General features: G+C 37.4%; 2 protein-coding genes across 2 annotated transcripts in view; both read right to left on the reverse strand.

Annotated features, from left to right (window-relative positions):
- Positions 1-24,231, reverse strand: part of LOC128203144 (uncharacterized) — a 175,012-nt gene that overhangs the window by 43,710 nt on the left and 107,071 nt on the right. The gene's annotated exons all lie outside the window — the stretch shown is intronic.
- LOC128245995 (transmembrane protein 209-like) lies at positions 5,178-23,520 on the reverse strand. The gene is made up of 13 exons (XM_052964203.1): positions 23,401-23,520; positions 22,965-23,109; positions 21,510-21,605; positions 20,681-20,838; positions 20,224-20,342; positions 19,518-19,543; positions 19,024-19,149; positions 18,709-18,754; positions 18,581-18,674; positions 15,725-15,839; positions 15,057-15,151; positions 10,404-10,477; positions 5,178-5,671 (listed from the first exon to the last, which is right to left on the reverse strand). Exons 1-13 carry the CDS (start codon positions 23,518-23,520, stop codon positions 5,617-5,619), a joined length of 1,269 nt encoding a protein of 422 aa, XP_052820163.1. The 3' UTR covers positions 5,178-5,616.

Raw genomic sequence — 24,231 nt, forward strand, 5'->3', positions numbered from 1 at the left:
TTTTACTGAGTCACTGAAATCAATGTTGCATCGGAATCCAAGTCAACCAAATATGACAATGACAAAGATATAACAAAGAACATGCGTTTATAAACAAATGATCGCTTGCAGATAGTATAACGTTTCTTTCCTGTTTTCCAAGTAACATAACAATAACTATTCACATCTAAATATGAGTGGAATGTTTCACTGCATATATACCGCCGGCTTCGCCAAATGTGAAACAAATAAAGTTTTTGGTACATTTGCATTGCAGTGCTTTCATAAACAAACACTTTCGAGAAAACCATGTTCAAAAATAAAAGGTTCTTGAATAATAACTTTTTATCCCATTCTTCTCGTGGTAATTTATTCTTACAAGCAATCTGATTTGTTAAATGAGGGTCGGCATACAACCCACTGAAATACAATGCAGTTTTAAACCGCGGCGTACAAACCACCTCGCATACTCTAGATATTGTATGTACTTATGAAAATGAAAGGAGTTCCCGGGTTTTAGCCACCCCCACACACCCTCCTCCGACTTCCCCACCCCCCTCCAACCACCAACAACTACGGCATACAACCCACCGGCAACACAATGAAGTATTAAATCCGGGCGTACAAACAACCACGAATACTCTATTGTATGTATGAATACGGGGTTTTCGGGTTTTCCCAGGTTTCCGGTAATTCCACCGACCGGTTAAGTGATTATGTCGGTAAAAAGTTATTCATAGCTTATGTTTTAAATGTTACATGGAATCCGACAATAAATAAATATTGACTTGAATGGCGATACATGAAAATCTCCTAGTTGGGAGCAAACTGCCCTGGTTTTCTTGTTTACAAGTTTCCAGACATCTGTCATGTACGATAATATCATATTATATTGACGCATTTTGAGGAGCGTGAAAAAACTCTTGGCCTTATGTCTAAGTTCCCTCGTTTTGAGAAAAAAATCCCCTGGGGAGGTCTCCAAAATACGGAATGTACGTTTTAAAAACTAAAATAGTACAACGAACGCTCGTTTAACAAAAACATGTGCTCATCACCGATATAGTACCGTGAAACGTAACGTCAAAATACATGACAACTGGCTGATCTATTTTCTTGCATTTTCTGTATACTTTGAAATTGCATGACTAATGTTATATCATATAAATCAGCACACGTTAGTGCGTTGTTCAAGTTATTTTAATCGATGTCTACAGACCTTTCATTGAGTAGTGCATCATTTGAGTGAACATTTCTGTCCAAAAATGAAGAAGATATACTTGTAACATAAATATGCGCTGAAGAAAGCTCAAATATCATATGCTACCAATTCAGCCATTTTTTCTTAAGTCAAACTGCTTTATCATTGAAACAAGTATTTTGTTATTATTTCAAAAGGTATACTAACAATCCTTGTCTGACCCTTTAACACGTGAACGAGTTCCTTTTGTATGTTATATTTGATCGAAGTTTTCCTTATGGGCTCGTCATTGTATATATATATAGTACCCTTTATGTCTTATCTTATATATCAATAATATGTTTGTTCAGCTTTTGAAGTATTTGAGGAAAATAAAATTTGGTACACTATTTCCTTTATATTTCAGACTCGTTTAAATGTTTGATCTATTGTTGAATAATTTGCATGGGGAAATACTTCAGTGTAATTGAATGCGCTTTTGACAGTTAATGGCTAATTATCAGCCAAAAACATAATTTAAGCTCGTCTGATAACAACCTGTGTGTTGAGTTTTATATTACTGTTTTTCTATTTGGGTACTTTTATTTCGAATTTTTTTTTTATTTCCATCGACAGAAAAGACAGATACAACATTTTCCTGAAAAAATGGTAAAAAATATATACAGCACGGTCAGCGAGTGTTGCTTCGTTAACAATAAATATGGATAGCCTCACATAGCAATAAGCCACTCGTCAATACTTAAAATTATAAAAATTATATAAATATTGATCTGTATATGGATAACCGCATAGAAATTAACCCCTCGTCCAGAATGAAAATTATCGAATTATATATATATATATGGATAGCCGCATAGAAATTAGCACCGCGTCCAGAATGAAAAACATCGAAATTAAACATAAACATTGATAGCCGCATAGAAATTAGCCCCTCGACCTGAATGAAAATATTCTAAATTATATATAACAAGAGCTGTCACAGAGACAGCGTGCTCGACTATTCCGCCGCTTTCAGTGTAAGGATTGAAAAGTTTTGGCCAAACATGCATGGATCACTGTTAGATTAAATTTCAATGCAATTCATGATGTGCTGAGATATTAACATAAATGTGGTTACATGCAAAATTTCAACCAGATTTTTTAAGTCTAATAATAAAGGGCAATTATTTGCAAAATACAGTTATATATCTGGGTTATCAATTACGTTGAGTGGTTGAATACCATTCTACAAAGTCTCAAATCAATACATAGAGTAGTTGCTTAGAATTTAACCTATGTGTGCTTACACGCAAAACCTTAACCAGAATTTCTATGTCGAATAATAAAGGGCAATTATTTGCATTAAATGAAACTAGAGTTATCTTACATGGTTAATTAAGTAGGTTGGATGGTTGAGTACCATTGTATCGAGTCTCAATGCAATACATCAAGTAGTTGCTTTGATATTAAAATAATGTGTGCTTGCACACAAAACCTTAACCAGAATTTCTAAGTCGAATAATAAAGGGCAATTATTTGCATTAAATGCAAAGTAGATTATCTAACTTGGTTAATTAATTAGATTGGATGGTTGAGTACCATTGTATAAAGTCTCAATGCAATACCACAAGTAGTTGCTGAAATATTTACCTATGTGTGCTTGCACGCAAAACCTTAACCAGAATTTCTAAGTCAAATAATAAAGGCCTATTTTTTTAATTAAATGCAAACTAGAGTTATCTAACTTGGTTAATTAAGTAGGTTGGATGGTTGAGTACCATTGTATCAAGTGTCAATGCAATACCTCAACTAGTTGCTGAGATATAATTCTATGTGTGCTTGCACGCAAAACCTTAACCTGAATTTCTAAGTCAAATAATAAAGGCCTATTATTGGCATCAAATGCAAACTAGAGTTATCTAACTTGGTTAATTGAGTAGGTTGGATGGTTGAGTACCATTGTATCAAGTCTCAATGCAATACCTCAAGTAGTTGCTGAGATATTAACCTATGTGTGCTTGCACGCAAATCCTTAACCAGAATTTCTAAGTCAAATAATAAAGGCCTATTATTGGCATTAAATGCAAAGTAGAGTTATCAAACTTGGTTAATTAAGTAGGTTGGATGGTTGAATTACCATTGTATAAAGTCTCAATGCAAAACCTCAAGTAGTTGCTGAGATATTAACTGATGTGTGCTTGCACGCAAAACCTTAACCAAGGGGTGACGATGACGCTGACGCCGTCGCCGACGCTTGGGTGAGTAGTATAGCTCTCCATATTCTTCGAATAGTCGAGCTAAAAATGGATAGCCGCATAGAAATTAGCCCCTCGTCCAGAATGAAAATTATCGAAATAATACATAAACATGGATAGTCGCATAGAAATAAGCTCCCGCCCTGAATGAAAATTATTGAAATTATATGAACAGATAGTCGCATAGAAATAAGCCCCTCTTCCAGAATGAAAATTATCGAAAATATACATAAACATGTATAACCGCTTAGCAATTAGCGCCTCTTCCTGAATGGAAATTACGAACTATACAAATATGGATAGCCGCATAGAAATAAGCCCCTCGTCCAGAATGAAAATTATCGAACTGTACAAACATGGATAGCCGCATAGAAATTAGCCCCTCGTCCTGAATGAAAATCATCAAAATTATATGAATATGAAGAGCGGCTTAAAAAACTAGCCCCTCGTCCAGAATGAAAATAATCAATTTTTTATGGACATGGATAGCCTTATAGAATGTTAGCCCCTCATCCTAAATGAAAGTTATCAGAATTATACAAACATGTATAGCCGTATAGAAATTAGCCCCTCATCCTGAATGAAAATTATCAAAATTATATGTGCATGGATAGCGCATAGAAATAAGGCCCTTGTCCCCATAAATCATTATCAAGTACATGGACATGGATACCCGCATAGAAATAGCCCCCTCAGCCCTGTCCAGAATAAAAATTATAGAAAACATGAATATGGTTAGCCGCATAGAAAAAGGTCTATCTACAGACCCAGAGTAGTGGCACGGTTCAAATCCTGCTGCTGGCAAATTTTGTTTTCTGTTTGTTTGTTTATTATTATATATTTTTGATCATTATATGTATAAAACAAAACTTGTTGCAACTTATTACTTGATGTTTGTTGATTTTTCACACTTTTATACATGGAAAACCCTGTTTATGTGGTTATAACATAGTACAGTTGAACCCGTTGGCTCAAACTCGCTTGGTTCGAAATCCTCGGGGGCTCGAACTAGATGTAAAGGATCGATTTCTTTAAACTAAAGGTAAACCATCCCGCTTGGCTCGATTTTTCTGCGGCTCGAAGTATTTTCACCGGTCCCTGTGAGTTCGAGCCAACGGAGTTCGAATGAAATTGACAATTTTCATTAAAGGGACTAGACACCAGATGGTCAGATTGCAAGAATTTTTTTTTTATCAAAATCTTACATAAAATTAATACCGTTGAGTACAACACATTGAATCTTGCTTAATGACGTTTCACATCGCTTACAACACATGTATCTTTTGCAGTTTTTGCGTATTTTTCAAATTGGAAATTTACTTGGGTTGTCAATCACGTAAATCTCAGGAAATTTAAAATTAACGTCGGTATATACATCTGTTCTAATCACGTGTTTTAAGCAAATAATGTATTTGCTGAATTTTTGGGACCATCTGGTGTCTAGTCCCTTTAAAACTGATGTTTACCAGAAGAGACAAGTGCCTCTGTGACCTTACCCAAGAGGTTTAAACATGCCAGTCAAATATTTATTTCTAGCTATATCTAGAAAATTGTTCAACCACAGTGTCCCGAAAATGTTGATTTAACGGGAGATACAAGAACGTTCTATCGCACAATTATCATCGCTTCAGTTGCATTTAACGCTGTCAGAATACCCCTCAAGTTATACCAAGTCAATCTCGTTGGCACGATATTACACAGGAGTTTGATATTGAGGGGATAACCAGAGCGCACAAATATAGGGGGACAAAGAGATGAGATAGTGCGATGGTTTTTGTTTTTTATTACAAATAGTTTTAATCAAGTTTAAAGCTGCACTCTCACAGATATACCATTTTTACAACTTTTTTTATTTTCAAGTTTAAGATAAAAAAAAACACAAAATGAAGTCAATGATACTATGTTGCATAATTTAAAATAATAAAATAACATATATAAACTTACTGTTTCGAAGCAACTAAGCATCAATTCTTATTTACAAAAAAAGTTGTCCATTTAATTGTGTTAAAACTTGTTCACGAATGTCTCACTAGTTCGCCCTTTTCTAAACACTTTTTCACAATATCTCGTAGCTCCAGTCATCATAAATGATGGTATATAACTTTAACCACCATTAAACAGGCAAACACCACTACCATGTCGAGAGTTATCCCCATTATCCATGTAAAGAGTTATCTCCCTTAAAGGCCAATGATCCCCTAACGTTCATCTGTCCAGGACACATAGTAGGTTGACCCCAGACATTCCAAGATTTGCTCTCCTGAAAAAAGAGGGAGTAACAATCGTTAATAAGGCAACTATGATCAATTGACAAAGCTGGTCTGAAGTTACTAAGGTAACTATGATCAATTGACAAAGCTAGTCTGAAGTTACTAGGGCAACTATGATCAATTGACCAAGCTAGTCTGAAGTTACTAGGGCAACTATGATCAATTGACAAAGCTAGTCTGAAGTTACTAGGGCAACTATGATCAATTGACAAAGCTAGTCTGAAGTTACTAGGGCAACTATGATCAATTGACTAAGCTAGTCTGAAGTAACTAAGGCAACTATGATCAATTGACAAAACTAGTCTGAAGTTACTTAGGCAACTATGATCAATTGACAAAGCTAGTCTGAAGTTACTAAGGCAACTATGATCAATTGACAAAGCTAGTCTGAAGTCACTAAGGCAACTATGATCAATTGACAAAGCTAGTCTGAAGTAACTAAGGCAACTATGATCAATTGACAAAGCTATTCTGAAGTTACTAAGGCAACTATGATCAATTGACAAAGCTAGTCTGAAGTTACTAAGGCAACTATGATCAAAGGACAAAGCTAGTCTGAAGTTACTAAGGCAACTATGATCAATTAACAAAGCTAGTCTGAAGTTACTAAGGCAACTATGATCAATTGACAAAGCTAGTGTGAAGTTACAAGGCAACTATGATCAAATGACAAAGCTAGTCTGAAGTTATTAAGGTAACTGTGATCAATTGACAAAGCTAGTCTGAAGTTATTAAGGGAACTGTGATCAATTGACAAAGCAAGTCTGAAGTTACTAAGGCAACTATGATCAATTGACAAAGCTAGTCTGAAGTTATTAAGGCAACTATGATCAATTGACAAAGCTAGTCTGAAGTTATCAAGGTAACTATGATCCATTGATAAAGCTAGTCTGAAGTTACTAGGGCAACTATGAACAATTGACAAAGCTAGTCTGAAGTTATCAAGGTAACTATGATCAATTGACAAAGCTAGTCTGAAGTCACTAAGGCAACTATGATCAATTGACAAAGCTAGTCTGAAGTCACTAAGGCAACTATGATCAATTGACAAAGCTAGTCTGAAGTTACTAAGGCAACTATGATCAATTGACAAAGCTAGTCTGAAGTTACTAAGGCAACTATGATCAATTGACAAAGCTAGTCTGAAGTTACTAAGGCAACTATGATCAATTGACAAAGCTAGTCTGAAGTTACTAAGGCAACTATGATCAATTGACAAAGCTAGTGTGAAGTTACAAGGCAACTATGATCAAATGACAAAGCTAGTCTGAAGTTATTAAGGTAACTGTGATCAATTGACAAAGCTTGTCTGAAGTTATTAAGGGAACTGTGATCAATTAACAAAGCAAGTCTGAAGTTACTAAGGCAACTATGATCAATTGACAAAGCTAGTCTGAAGTTATTAAGGCAACTATGATCAATAGACAAAGCTAGTCTGAAGTTATTTAGGTAACTATGATCCTTTGACAAAGCTAGTCTGAAGTTACTAGGGCAACTATGAACAATTGACAAAGCTAGTCTGAAGTTATCAAGGTAACTATGATCAATTGACAAAGCTAGTCTGAAGTTACTAGGGCAACTATAATCAATTGACAAAGCTAGTCTGAAGTTACTAGGGCAACTATGAACAATTGACAAAGCTAGTCTGAAGTTATCAAGGTAACTATGATCAATTGACAAAGCTAGTCTGAAGTTACTAGGGCAACTATGAACAATTGACAAAGCTAGTCTTAAGTTATCAAGGTAACTATGATCAATTGACAAAGCTAGTCTGAAGTTACTAGGGCAACTATGAACAATTGACAAAGCTAGTCTTAAGTTATTAAGGTAACTATGATCAATTGACAAAGCTAGTCTGAAGTTATTAAGGTAACTATGATCAATTGACTAAGCTAGTCTGAAGTTATTAAGGTAACTATAATCAATTGACCAAGCTAGTTCGAAGTAATTAAGGCAATTATGATCAATTGACAAAGCTAGTTTGAAGTCACTAAGGCAACTATGATCAATTGACTAAGCTAGTCTGAATTAACTAAGGCAACTATAATCAATTGACAACGCTAGTTCGAAGTAATTAAGGCAATTATGATCAATTGACAAAGCTAGTTTGAAGTCACTAAGGCAACTATGATCAATTGACTAAGCTAGTCTGAAGTAACTAAGGCAACTATGATCAATTGACAAAGCTAGTCTGAAGTCACTAAGGTAACTATGATCAATTGACAAAGCTAGTCTGAAGTCACTAAGACAACTATGATCAATTGACTAAGCTAGTCTGAAGTAACTAAGGCAACTATGATCAATTGACAAAGCTAGTCTGAAGTTACTAAGGCAACTATGATCAATTGACAAAGCTAGTCTGAAGTCACTAAGGCAACTATGATCAATTGACAAAGCTAGTCTGGAGTTATTAAGGTAACTATGATCAATTGACAAAGCTAGTCTGAAGTTACTAGGGCAACTATGATCAATTGACTAAGCTAGTCTGAAGTAACTAAGGCAACTATGATCAATTGACAAAGCTAGTCTGAAGTCACTAAGGCAACTATGATCAATTGACAAAGCTAGTCTGAAGTTATTAAGGTAACTATGATCAATTGACAAAGCTAGTCTGAAGTTACTAGGGCAACTATGAACAATTGACAAAGCTAGTCTGAAGTTATTAAGGTAACTATGATCAATTGACAAAGCTAGTCTGAAGTCACTAAGGCAACTATGATCAATTGACAAAGCTAGTTTGAAGTCACTAAGGCAACTATGATCAATTGACAAAGCTAGTCTGAAGTCACTAAGGCAACTATGATCAATTGACAAAGCTAGTCTGAAGTCACTAAGGCAACTATGATCAATTGACAAAGCTAGTCTGAAGTTATTAAGGTAACTATGATCAATTGACAAAGCTAGTCTGAAGTCACTAAGGCAACTATGATCAATTGACAAAGCTAGTCTGAAGTAACTAAGGCAACTATGATCAATTGACAAAGCTAGTCTGAAGTCACTAAGGCAACTATGATCAATTGACAAAGCTAGTCTGGAGTTATTAAGGTAACTATGATCAATTGACAAAGCTAGTCTGAAGTTACTAGGGCAACTATGATCAATTGACAAAGCTAGTCTGAAGTTACTAAGGCAACTATAATCAATTGACAAAGCTAGTCTGAAGTCACTAAGGCAACTATGATCAATTGACAAAGCTAGTCTGGAGTTATTAAGGTAACTATGATCAATTGACAAAGCTAGTCTGAAGTTACTAGGGCAACTATGAACAATTGACAAAGCTAGTCTGAAGTTACTAAGGTAACTATGATCAATTGACAAAGCTAGTCTGAAGTCACTAAGGCAACTATGATCAATTGACAAAGCTAGTTTGAAGTCACTAAGGCAACTATGATCAATTGACAAAGCTAGTCTGAAGTCACTAAGGCAACTATGATCAATTGACAAAGCTAGTCTGGAGTTATTAAGGTAACTATGATCAATTGACAAAGCTACTCTGAAGTTATTAAGGTAACTATGATCAATTGACAAAGCTAGTCTGAAGTCACTAAGGCAACTATGATCAATTGACAAAGCTAGTTTGAAGTCACTAAGGCAACTATGATCAATTGACAAAGCTAGTCTGAAGTCACTAAGGCAACTATGATCAATTGACAAAGCTAGTCTGGAGTTATTAAGGTAACTATGATCAATTGACAAAGCTAGTCTGAAGTTACTAGGGCAACTATGATCAATTGACAAAGCTAGTTTGAAGCTAAGGGCACTGTATTCAAATGACAAAACTAGTTTGAAGTTATTTAGGTAACTATGATCAATTGACAAAGCTAGTCTGAAGTTACTAAGGGAACAATGATCAATTGACAAAACTAGTTTGATGTTATTTAGGTAACTATGATCCATTGACAAAGCTAGTCTTCTTTTCTTGGTTGATCAGGGGACAAAACTTAGTAGGGATATTTAACAAGGTAAAACAGCGTCCAACGTCAAGTGTATCTATAATGTTAATATTAACATTTGCACTATTTTCTTTAAGCAAGAGTGCAGCAGGATAAATGCTGACACAGGCGCATAAATCAACAATAATTGTTGCCAGAGTTACGTACCTTGCTACACATTTTGCCTGTAAACATGTGTATTAAGTTTCATTTGAATATCTTGAATGGTTTAAGAGTTTGGCGTTTTTGCACAACGCTGACTCGTCCAATAATACTAAGGCTACCACAATACCGTGATTTTTTTTCTCGAGCTTTAAACTTATATACTTCCTAAATGCTTATTTTTGTCTTTAAATACTTTACCATTGACAAGATTGTTCAATACATTGTTAAAGTTAACAACGTGATTAACGACTTCATTGTTAACGTTCAAACATTAACTACTTGATGATTGGTTATATGATTATAAACAAGAACAGTGGAAATAGTTGTCTCAGATCTTGTTAGAAATTCAGCAAATAACATGTGCATCCATTAAACTTCCTGAGCAGTAATTTTGAAAGTTAACAACGATGAAGTTAACGTTGTTAATTTTAAAAAACTCTGAACAATCGGCGGAAAAACGATTTCTGAACAGTCATTAAAATATAGACAATAGGATGAACAATTTAATTTGTGAAAAGAAAATCAAGCCTAAGTCAATAATGTAATTGAGTTTCATATCACATACTTATTATGGAAATTACCTTTAAATGAAGCACATTAAAAATCAACAGCCAAGTAAGCCTACTCTAACATTCCATTTTCCTTGTGCTGTATGTGGTACAGGAAAAACAGGATGGCATGGGACATGTTGTTTCTACCCTGAAAACATACAACTTGAGATTTACAAATTGTAGATAACTCTTATTGCTGAAGGTTATTCATTACAATTTTCATGTTGGGCAATATTGCTCAGTTTTAAAGATAGGATGGAGAGACGCCTCTATTGTATCTTGAAAATGTACCTGGAACACGCCTCTATTGTACCTGGAACACGCCTCTATTGTACCTGGAACACATACCTGGAACACGCCTCTATTGTACCTGGAACACGCCTCTATTGTATCTGGAACACGTACCTGGAACACGCCTCTATTGTACCTGGAACACGTACCTGGAACAGGCCTCTATTGTACCTGAAACACATACCTGGAACACGCCTCTATTGTACCTGGAACACATACCTGGAACGCGCCTCTATTGTATCTGGAACACGCCTCTATTGTATCTGGAACACGTACCTGGAACATGAATCTATTGTACCTGGAACATGTACCTGGAACACGCCTCTATTGTACCTGGAACACGTACCTGAAACACGCCACTATTGTACCTGAAACACGTACCTGGAACACGCCTCTATTGTACCTGGAACACGTACCTGGAACACACCTCTATTGTACCTGGAACACGTACCTGGACCACGCCTCTATTGTACCTGAAACATGTACCTGGAACACGCCTCTATTGTACCTGGAACACGCCTCTATTGTACCTGAAACATGTACCTGGAACACGCCTCTATTGTACCTGGAACACACCTGGAACACCCCTCTATTGTACCTGGAACATGTACCTGGAACACACCTCTATTGTACCTGGAACACGTACCTAGAACACGCCTCTATTGTACCTGAAACATATACCTGGAACACCCCTCTATTGTACCTGGAACACGTACCTGGAACACGCCTCTATTGTACCTGAAACACATACCTGGAACACACCTCTATTGTACCTGGAACACGTACCTGGAACACCCCTCTATTGTACCTGGAACACATACCTGGAACACCCCTCTATTGTACCTGGAACACGTACCTGGAACACGCCTCTATTGTACCTGAAAAACGTACCTGGAACACGCCTTTATTGTACATGAAACACGTACCTGGAACACGCCTCTATTGTACCTGGAACACGCCTCTATTATACCTGAAACACATACCTGGAACACGCCTCTATTGTACCTGGAACACGCCTCTATTGTACCTGAAACACGCCTGTATTGTACCTGGAACACGTACCTGGAACACGACTCTATTATACCTGAAACATGTACCTGTAACACGCCTCTATTGTACCTGGAACACATACCTGGAACACGCCTCTATTGTACATGGAACACGCCTGTATTGTACCTGGAACACGTACCTGGAACACGCCTCTATTGTACCTGGAACACATACCTGGAACACGCCTCTATTGTACCTGGAACACGCCTCTATTGTACCTGGAACACGCCTGTATTGTACCTGGAACACCCCTGTATTGTACCTGGAACACGCCTCTATTGTACCTGGAACACGCCTCTATTGTACCTGGAACACGCCTCTATTGTACCTGGAACACGCCTCTATTGTACCTGGAACACGCCTGTATTGTACCTGGAACACATACCTGGAACACCCCTCTATTGTACCTGGAACACATACCTGGAACACGCCTCTATTGTACCTGGAACACGCCTCTATTGTACCTGGAACACGCCTGTATTGTACCTGGAACACGTACCTGGAACACGCCTCTATTGTACCTGGAACACGTACCTGGAACACGCCTCTATTGTACCTGGAACACGTATCTGGAACACGTACCTGGAACACGCCTCTACTCTACCTGGAACACGTACCTGGAACATGCCTCTATTGTACCTGGAACATGTACCTGGAACACGCCTCTATTGTACCTGAAACACGTACCTGGAACACGCCTCTATTGTACCTGGAACACGTATCTGGAACACGCCTCTATTGTACCTGGAACACGTACCTGGAACACGCCTCTATTGTACCTGGAACACGTATCTGGAACACGCCTCTATTGTACCTGGAACACGTACCTGGAACATGCCTCTATTGTACCTGGAACATGTACATGGAACACGCCTCTATTGTACCTGAAACATGTACCTGGAACACGCCTCTATTGTACCTGGAACACGTATCTGGAACACGCCTCTATTGTACCTGGAACACGTACCTGGAACATGCCTCTATTGTACCTGGAACACGTACCTGGAACACGCCTCTATTGTACCTGGAACACGTACCTGGAACACGCCTCTATTGTACCTGGAACACGCCTCTATTGTACCTGAAACACGCCTGTATTGTACCTGGAACACGTACCTGGAACACGACTCTATTATACCTGAAACATGTACCTGTAACACGCCTCTATTGTACCTGGAACACATACCTGGAACACGCCTCTATTGTACATGGAACACGCCTGTATTGTACCTGGAACACGTACCTGGAACACGCCTCTATTGTACCTGGAACACATACCTGGAACACGCCTCTATTGTACCTGGAACACGCCTCTATTGTACCTGGAACACGCCTGTATTGTACCTGGAACACCCCTGTATTGTACCTGGAACACGCCTCTATTGTACCTGGAACACGCCTCTATTGTACCTGGAACACGCCTCTATTGTACCTGGAACACGCCTGTATTGTACCTGGAACACATACCTGGAACACCCCTCTATTGTACCTGGAACACATACCTGGAACACGCCTCTATTGTACCTGGAACACGCCTGTATTGTACCTGGAACACGTACCTGGAACACGCCTCTATTGTACCTGAAACACGTACCTGGAACACGCCTCTATTGTACCTGGAACACGTATCTGGAACATGCCTCTATTGTATCTGGAACACGTACCTGGAACACGCCTCTACTCTACCTGGAACACGTACCTGGAACATGCCTCTATTGTACCTGGAACATGTACCTGGAACACGCCTCTATTGTACCTGAAACACGTACCTGGAACACGCCTCTATTGTACCTGGAACACGTATCTGGAACACGCCTCTATTGTACCTGGAACACGTACCTGGAACACGCCTCTATTGTACCTGGAACACGTATCTGGAACACGCCTCTATTGTACCTGGAACACGTACCTGGAACATGCCTCTATTGTACCTGGAACATGTACATGGAACACGCCTCTATTGTACCTGAAACATGTACCTGGAACACGCCTCTATTGTACCTGGAACACGTATCTGGAACACGCCTCTATTGTACCTGGAACACGTACCTGGAACATGCCTCTATTGTACCTGGAACACGTACCTGGAACACGCCTCTATTGTACCTGGAACACGTACCTGGAACACGCCTCTATTGTACCTGGAACACGTACCTGGACCACGCCTCTATTGTACCTGGAACACGCCTCTATTGTACCTGGAACATGCCTCTAGTATACCTTGAATACTGAACAGGTAGCGGTAAAAATCATTACAAATTGTAGATTATTCTTATTGCTGTCCTTTATCACATTTTTTATGTTAAGCAAATTTTGATTAGTTTTATAGATACATGTACATGTTGGATGGCCAGACACTACTATTAAAAAATAATTTTATCATAAGCACTGGATAAAGATATAAGTTATCAATATTTCGCGAGGTTTAAATTTTCAAATCTAACAATTTGTGGAAATTGTAAATATTATACAATGTACCTCAGGGAAATTTGAAGTAAAAAAATGATCTGAATAAACAAAGGGAAGTAACTCTCAAAACATTAAGAAACTTGTAAGACTAGAGGAACACCTCTGCCTCACAAGTTATATGTCAGGCCCTTGTTATCCCCAAACCCTTGTGTGTGCCTAATTTCAGGACAACCTGTTCCCTCCACAAAACAGAAATAGCTAATATGTTTACATAAAGTGAAAGGGTACGTACATTTTAACAAGTCACAATGGCTAATGGTAAAATATGTTAAGCACTGAAATAAAACATTTTGATCCACATTCCCAACAACCCAACAACTCTAGAGCCTGACATTTCTAATAGGCATGAAAAATTGCACCAGGGGCTCCATCTGTGAATTCAGATTTTGAACACTCAATGTGTAAAAAGTTTCAGAACATTTCATCTTAAATTGTCAACTATTTTGAGCCAAACATTTTACAACAGACCCTCCGAATAACCAACAGCATGATTCCATTATATCTTCTTCAAACTTATAATGACATTACCAGGACAAGCAGTAGCTGAACTGTATCAGTAAATATCACTTTTATACACATGGCCATTCACCTCCAAAATGGTGTATAAATATGGGGAATGATTTAAATATTAAACAAGAGTGCAGCGGAGCGAACACCAATGCTGACCTGTTGCTGTTTATTAGTGAAAAAGGTGGCAAATTACATGTAGCTCTACAAATAATTGAGTCAGAGTTATGGACCTTGCGTTACAAGCTATCTTTTGCAACATGTGTACCAAGTTTCATTTGAATATCAAGTATACAAAATTGACAATACAGAAAATTACACCAAATCAAGAACAAAACTATTTTTTTCCTTCAAAAGAAGATGAAGTAAATGAAAAATATAATAGGACGTTATAGTAAGCAGTTGAAAACCTTGGGCAGGTTGAACACAGTGTCTTTAATGACCACTTGGAAATGTGGTGGGTTAATGCTGGTCTGGTATAGCAGTAAGTTATCCTCCTCTTGGTCTGAAATAATGGGCACCATGGCATTTTAAAAACATATTTCATTTCACGATAGAAAATAGTATTTTTTAATTGTTTTTATAATAACCAACATAACTATTTTTATATAGAAAATGAGCAAGGTTTAGCAATCAATCATTTGTTCATAGAAACACTTAATATATAACTGACATTATTTAGTAACCATTGGTAACCACAATCCACAAAGGATGGGTATTGATGGGAAAACAGCACTCCGATATATCACAAAATTTCCGTAGCGTACTGTTTAAATAACAAAACGAAGAACTTGTGATGAATTTATACAATTGTATGCTAATTTTCATCATTATTTCTCACTTGGATAATTTCCTTCATATTTGACAATGGATAGAAATGATGAAAAGAAAATGTTTGCATTTTAACTATATTGGCTTTTTTATGCTTTTCTAACTTTGAAAACTAAAATTGATGAAACAAAAACAAATCAGATACTTCTATCATATTATACAAGTGGAAAAGGATGACTTGTTCAAAACTCATTGATGAATCTGGTTGTCAAGCGTTATTAAAACATCTAAGGCTACATTTCGTTACTAGGTTTGTCTGGAGTCTTAAGGAAGTGTTGGCTGGTGAACGTTTTCCCATCGGGGTACCTTAGGTCTGGGGGTAGCCGGGAATCCAGGTACGTGCAGAACATGTGCATCACCAACTGGAGAGAAACCAAAGTGTAAATCAATGCCAATGCTTGTCGGTGTCAAAACTGGGCAGCACAGAACAAATATATGACTGTCAAAACTGGGCATAACTGATCAATTATAAGAGTGTCAAAACTGGGCATAACTGAACAAATATATGACTGTCAAAACTGGGCATAACTGAACAAATATATGACTGTCAAAACTGGCCATATCTGATCAATTATAAGAGTGTCAAAACTGGGCATAACTGATCAATTATAAGAGTGTCAAAACTGGGCATAACTGATCAATTATAAGAGTGTCAAAACTGGGCATAACAGATCAATTATAAGAGTGTCAAAACTGGCCATATCTGATCAATTATAAGAGTGTCAAAACTGGGCATAACTGATCAATTATAAGAGTGTCAAAACTGGGCATAACTGATCAATTATAAGAGTGTCAAAACTGGGCATAACAGATCAATTATAAGAGTGTCAAAACTGGGCATAACAGATCAATTATAAGAGTGTCAAAACTGGCCATATCTGATCAATTATAAGAGTGTCAAAACTGGGCATAACTGATCAATTATAAGAGTGTCAAAACTGGCCATATCTGATCAATTATAAGAGTGTCAAAACTGGGCATAACAGATCAATTATAAGAGTGACAAAACTGGGCATAACTGAACAAATATTAGAGTTAGAGTTATAGGCCTCATTGTACAAACGATGGGTTTTAAATTAAGAGATATAGGAGGGTAATGCAGCCTGTCCTTCTTTGGTATCATGATTCTGCACACATGGAGACCAGCATGGGCACCCTTCTGTCTGGCCTTTAAATGCTATGGATAACTAGAACTGTAAGCCATAGGCTAACGAATACCCCCCACCCCTCCATGTCTAGGTTGTTTGCCCTGGAGTTAGGCCGGACAAAGCTAATTTTGCCTACAAGGGGAGATAACTCCAGTCAGGGTCATGTGACCTGTACCAAATTCACAGAGGCGAAAGTTTACAACATGGCCATTAATTTCTGAAAGTTTGATAAAGATTTGTTGAATAATAACAAAGATGAATCCCGGACAGGGCTTATTTTGCCTAATTTAACACATCAAGGGGAGATAACTCCAGTCAGGGTCATGTGACCTGTACCAAATTCACAGAGGCGAAAGTTTACAACATGGCCATTAATTTCTGAAAGTTTGATAAAGATTTGTTGAATAATAACAAAGATGAATCCCGGACAGGGCTTATTTTGCCTACTTTAACACATCAAGGGGAGATAACTCTGGTCAGGGTCATGTGACCCATACCAATTTCACAGAGGCGCAAGTTTACATCATGGCCATTAATATCTGAAAGTTTGAAAAAGATTTGTTCAATAACGACAAAGATGAATCCCGGACAAAAAAAAAAACGGACGGACAGACGGACAGACAGACAGACGGACAGACGGACAACCCGATTCCAGTATACCCCCCCCCCCCAACTTTGTTTTGGGGGGTATAACTAAGTATTTGCTTTATTCGGTTCTAAAGTTTATTTTATGTAAATAAATATATTCACACTTGGTATCTATGGTAATTGGAACCTGAAACTGTTCAAGTAAACACATTTCTGTTTTTGTCAAATTCTTAATATTCAGGTTCATCACAGCCCGGTAGAATGTACCCTTTCCAACCTAAGCACCCTGTCCCTTCATACAGCACACTGCCCTTTTTAAAACCAGGTAAAAACCATAATATGTATATTGCCTCTGGCAATATGTGTACCAAGTTTTATTTGAATATCTTGAATGAAAAAAACAGAAGAGCATGAAAATGTAACCAATATTCAAAATTGACCAAGACACAGTGCAGATGGTCTGAGCATGTTTCATGAGAAATTATTTAAACAGTTAGCTTCCAGAGTGTTCATAATGATTTTCTTAAATTTGACCACCAAGATTTTGACCACTGTCTTAAACTAAACTTACATTTCCCTAAACTTCTCACCTGAGTGAATGTTTCACTGAGTGAATGTTTCATAATACCACTGAAATTTCTCATCTGAGTGAAAGTTTTCACCCAAGTAAAGGTTTTCATCCTAATAAAAGTTTTCACCCTTATGAAGGTTTTCATCCTAGTGAAAGTTTTCACCCAAGTCAAGGTTCACATTTGAGTGAACGTTCTAACCCAAGTGAAAATACTTTTTCGAGATAAAGTTCTCACCCAAGTGAAGGTTCTAATCAGAGTGAAGGTTTCCACCCAAGTGAAGGGTCTAATCAGAGTAAAGTTTCCCACCCAAGTGAAGGGTCTAATCAGAGTGAAGTTTCTCACCCAAGTAAAGTATTCATCCCAGTGAAGTTTCTCACCCAAGTGAAGTTTTCATCCCAGTGAAGTTTCTCACCCAAGTGAAGTTTTCATCCCAGTAAAGTTTCTCGCCCAAGTGAAGTTTCTCACCCAAGTGAAGTTTTCATCCCAGTGAAGTTTCTCATCCAAGTGAAGTTTTCATCCCAGTGAAGTTTCCAGCCCAAGAGAAGTTTCCAGCCCAAGAGAAGTTTCTCACCCAAGTGAAGTTTTCATCCCAGTGAAGTTTTCCGCCCAAGAGAAGTTTCTCACCCAAGTGAAAGTTTTCATCCCAGTGAAGGTTCCCACCCAAGTGACATTTCTCAACTTCTCACCGGAGTGAATGTATTTATCTAAGTGAAAGTTCTTTCCAAAGTTAATTTTTTTACCCGAGGGAACCAGACCAAGTCAATGTTCTAACCTGAATGGAGTTGAAGTTCTCACCTGAGTATCTGTGGGCAAGTGTTCGCTCCATGGTTTCCCGTACTGGCCCCCACCACCGCCTTGATTCCACAAGAACTCGCTGACACACCCATCACTGCCCAAAATGTACAATGGTATTGATCCATTACAATGCGTTTGGTGAATTTATTTTTCTTATTGTTGCCCACTGAGCTACTAGAATTTAACGCAGGCAAAACAGAATAATATATTATGTCTACCCTTAATCCTCTTGATAAGGTCTTCCTGGTTGGACATACAATCTAAAAAAGTCTCCATCATACTGAGGTAAGGTATATATACCACTATGGTCAACAGTAGAATAAATGCCTACCCTTAATCCTCTTGTCCAGGTATTCCTGGTTGGACATACAATCTAGATAGGGGACCATCATGTTGAGGAAAGGTATATGTATCCAGTGGTCAACAGTAGAATAGATGTCTACCTTTAATCCTCTTGACCAGGTACTCCTGATTTGATGTGCAGTCTAGATAGGGGACCATCATACTGAGGGTTGGTATATGTGTGATTTTGGTCAGAGCCAGCTGTTTCAATGTTGACACACCAACTTCTACAAAATAAGGACATCGTCTGTCATTTAAAAAATTATTGTAAAAAAGCATTGCAATTAGATGCCATAATCCAACTGTACCATACAGATTGATGTCGTCTATAGATTGACTCCCAAATCAGAATGGTATCAAGGAGGAGCTTAACCATTCAATAACCTGTGACAACGGACAACATGAATATTATCATTGACAACATTGTAAAAAACAGTTATGTAACCAACTTCCCACATGTTTTTACAAGATGTTTTTATTGAATGTTGTCATTGAACAGTTACGTTACCCACATGCAAGTATTAAGATGTACAGAGATATAGCTAGGAATATGAGCCTGGTTTCAATTCAGGATTACAATATCAATGGTCCATACCCCCAATTTCTGTATCTTCACTGCCTTCATGTAGTCAATTCAAGTATAGAAATAATAAAATTACATAATTTTGACACTTAAGCAAAAATAACAGGTAAGGTATTCATAACAAACTTTAAGTATTGAAAGTAGTTACAATTAATACACTTTATAAATTGAATAAATGGCCCTTGCATGTGCCCAATTAGGCTCATTCAATGCGCATCAAAGTGCCCTTTCTGACCTAGCACCCTACACTTTTCAAATACTGGCTGGAGCACTGTTTGCATATTGTTTCTGGCAACATTTGTACCAAGTTTCATTTGAGAATCTTAAAAGTTAAATGTTTTGACACAAAAAACACTGACAATAACTAGGCTGACAGCGACAACATTAGGCTAAACCAGACAACCTTATAAAACCCACATCTCTAGGTCTCCAACAGTGTTTCAGTACTTTTAAAGGCAACGATGTTGTTCACAGTTATAAAGTGAATACAATTGGTTTGTTTTTCTACTCTCTTTCTGTGATGATTCAGCTATTTACGAGTCTGTGATTTCGAATGAGGATTTTTTTATCTTAAATAAATGCAAACATAAAGGTCAGGAGGAATTAATTCTACCTTAAAACAGAATGATCCAAGCCTCAGATTAAGAAGCAACGTATATATATGCCTCTCATAATATATGTATTATGTTAATATTTGTATCCTTGGCTAGTGACTTTGAATTTTTTTAAATGATGGTCAATATAAAGAAGAATCATTGCACATGTCATACAGACCTTTCTGAGGCGCTCAATCCAGAGGAACAGGTTGTCATCTGTCACTCCCAGAGGCCTCCAGACCTGAAACATGCAACTAGTACATTTTAAGCAATTAAAACATACTTATGTGCATTTTTCAATTAGTTTCGGAGAGGAGAAAATTTATATTTACAAATAGTTGAAGGGAAGTAATCCTATTTAATATTAATGTATAATATGCTTGTACTGATGCTTTCCCCTGATTCAAGTTTTCATGCATTTATGATGTATTCTATGTATTTTGGATTGGTGGCCTTTTATAATAAACTAAACAATTGGCTTTAGATTGACTTGACTTGACAGCTCTTCGTTTACAAAAGCTTATAATCCTTCATAAACGATTGACCCCACTAAAACCCTGTCTCGATATTATATATTACCTCTTCTCCCATATTATCGCTATCATCTGTCCGCGCTGTATGGCTCTGTGAGGATCGACTGGCGAGCTGGTACTGGTTTTTACGGATCAGATCCAGGCTGGGACGGCCGTAACTCCAGAATGATGAACTGTTCAGTGACATAGTGATCAAGTGAATATCTTATCAACCAATGCAACTTCATTTGATTTTAAGAATCAATTGTTTTTATATATTTTTAAATAATTGTTTTCCTAAAACTAGATTTGTTGGAATTTGCAAGTTTAAATCTCAATTCAGAGGTTTTAATCTTCATTTGATTATAGACAACCAAATGGGAGTTTTCATTAAAATAAAAAAATGCTTATCCTTAATAATATGAAGAATATACATAATACAGGCTTTCAAGTGCCCAAAAACAACAATGCTTTCCTAAGAGAAAAAGTAGGGGATTTAAGGGCAACTTTTGTAGGGAACATATCGGTCTTTATTTAATTTTTTTTCAAAATACGGTAAATAAATGAATACTGAACATTTCTACCAGTATTATATTGAGAAACATGTACATGTTTTTCAGGATTCTAAAGATGTTTGTGTTGTACTTGAACAAATGTAAAAGTAATTGGGCAACTAGGGGGATTTGGTGGCAAGCCAATATTTTAAAATTGAGTGCTGTATTTCCCGCATTTTCAGCCATTCTAAGAGCATTTAATAAAACACTTGTATTCTATTATTCAACCAAAAAAGAAGAAAGAGTAGCGCCTTTCCCTGATGAAGAAGGTAAAAATGACCCCACTTGAAAGCCTGATTTAATTCGGAAACAGCTAAACAACAATTATAGATATTACATAACTCGCGGACTTACTGAGAGCTGCCTTGTAGTCTTTCTCATCCTGCTCCTTTAGGTACATTGACAAGGACTGTAAGTCTGTCATCTTGTCAGATGGGGCTGAAAATTTGATTTTGTTGGTGAAACAAGATAAAACTAGAAATGTGTCCATAGGACACGGATGCCCCCACTTCGATTTTTTGTCACAGAAAATAAGCCATAATGATTATTCAGGATAATCTGCACATATAGGATAAGTTGAGTTGAGTTGGGTTTTACGGCATCGCAAGACTGTATAGGTTATATGGCGCCATTCAGGCAGGAAAAAACTTGTTGGATCCACATTGGACACATGCTTTTCAAGAATTAGATTGGAAACATATATTTTTGAAGTATTTTTGGCAAAAAAGGGCCGTAACTCCTAAATGACTAAAGCGATTTCCATGACTATCGAACTTGATCAAGATATTATGGTCACAAACATGTGTTTAAAGTTTGGTGAGGATTGGACAAACAGTTTTCAAGAATTAGATTGGAAACATATATTTTTGAAGCATTTTTGGCAAAAAAGGGCCGTAACTCCTAAATGACTAAAGCGATTTCCATGACTATCGAACTTGATCAAGATATTATGGTCACAAACATGTGTTTAAAGTTTGGTGAGGATTGGACAAACGGTTTTCAAGAATTAGATCGGAAACAATCTTCGGGACGTACGTACGTAAGTACAGACAGACAGACAGACGTACGTACGGACAAGGGCAACCCTATATGCCGCCACTTTGTGGGGGCATAAAAACTTCAATAAGAAAACACCAAGAGCATTGCAAGTCTATGACAACACCAAGAGCAATGCAAGTCCATGACAACACCAAGAGCAATGCAAGTCCATGACAACTCCAAGAGCATTGCAAGTCCATGACAATACCAAGAGTATTGCAAGTCCATGACAACACCAAGAGCAATTGCAAGTCCATGACAATGCCAAGAGCATTGCAAGTCCGGAAGCAAATTTTGGTTTAGTCATACAGTCAAACCTGGTTGAACGGTCACCTGCTTTAAATGGCCACCTGCCTTAACAGGCCACTCCAAATTACCCCCGTACGTTTTTACTATATAATGTATGTGTATTAAGCGGCAAACTGTCTAACGGGGCACAGCCAATAATTTTACCCTTAAAACAGGTTTGACTGTAGTTTATAGCCAAAATCTTTGATTGGTCAAAATTTATACAATTTTTTATTTACCAATCAAATAATTTAAATATACAAACAAGCTTTAAGATGATCTGTGAACAACTTATGCAAGTTTTGTAAAATTTATAGCATGAAAACAAACACTTTTAACATGAATCAATTACTGCAATTTACAGGTACGCTAAGTGCAAGTAATCACAATAAGTGAAAGTAGCAAGAATAAAGCATACTAGTCGTCACATTTGCCGAGGCATACAAGACAAACAAGATGGCTGGTACTTACAAGGGGATCTTAATAATGATGAGAGTGAAAGTCTGGATCGAAGTCCACTGCCATCCAGACTTGACAGTGACACACCGGGCGAGTACGGAGTAAATGAAGAATCGAAAAATCCTGAGAAGTGACCACCACTGGCTTGGAAGCCACTCTGGTCTCAGCTGTTCCCGCACACAGTTTGCAGCCCGCTTCAACAGATTTCTTTGGTCGTGCCACGTTGTCTTGTCCATGGTGCTGGAGTAGAATATCTTCTGCAATTGTCATTGCTGGTTGAAACACGGTATCGCCTGATGCCTGTTTTACCTGCAAAGCATGCATTTAATATGTTATGTTTAATGTTATAACCTTTTATCTGACTTTTATCTGACTTACTGTGGAGTGCACTATGTAAATACTGTAAATTTTATTTTGTGAAACACACTATACTCACATAACAAATTACCTTGGAGTACACCTGTATGTGAGTTTTTTGGTCTGGCACATTTGGATGCATGTGCTTGTGCAACTGGGCAAAGGCGTCCCCAACCTGCCTAACCAGCACCTTGCACTGGATGATTTTCATAGTCAATCAGGGGCCATGATTTGTATAAAAGATAATATGGAGTTATCTAACCTCATTATGTGATGGCTCTGAACATCTGTGTGAAGTATTAAGTCAATTGAATGAAGGGTATTGGGAGTTTTAAGTGAAAATCCCAACTTGCCCTAAAACTAAAAAGTCAATCAGGGGCCATAACTTGAATTTAGGATAATATGGAGTTACCTCATTATGTGATGGTCCTGAACAACTGTGTGAAGTATTAAGTCAATTGAACAAAGGATATAGAAGTTATTAATAAATATTCCAACTTGCCCTTTAACTTTAACCTAAGTTCCATAGTCAATCAGGGGCCATAATCTGTGTAAAGAATAATATGGAGTTATCTTACCTCATCATGTGAAGTGAAAATTCCAACTTGCCCTAAAACTTTAACCAGACGCTGACGCTGGGGGCGAGTAGTATAGCCCACCTATTCTTCGAATAGTAGAGCTAAAAAATGCATATCACATATATCATGTCACAGAAATACTGATCGAAGCGGTTCGGATGTGGATGGAGTCGAAATATCAAAAATCTTAAATGTCATCACCAGATCGTTTCTTCGTCACCAATGACGTTCTTTTGTACCCTTTGGCTCTTGGAGAAATTATCTTCGAACACGTAGCACACTGCATTTTTTAAATATTATCCATTCAATATATTTCTTGCATTATTCCGATTCTAAGAAATCTT

This window comes from Mya arenaria, chromosome 9 (assembly GCF_026914265.1).
Source record: "Mya arenaria isolate MELC-2E11 chromosome 9, ASM2691426v1".
Classification (NCBI taxonomy): Eukaryota; Metazoa; Mollusca; class Bivalvia; order Myida; family Myidae; genus Mya; species Mya arenaria.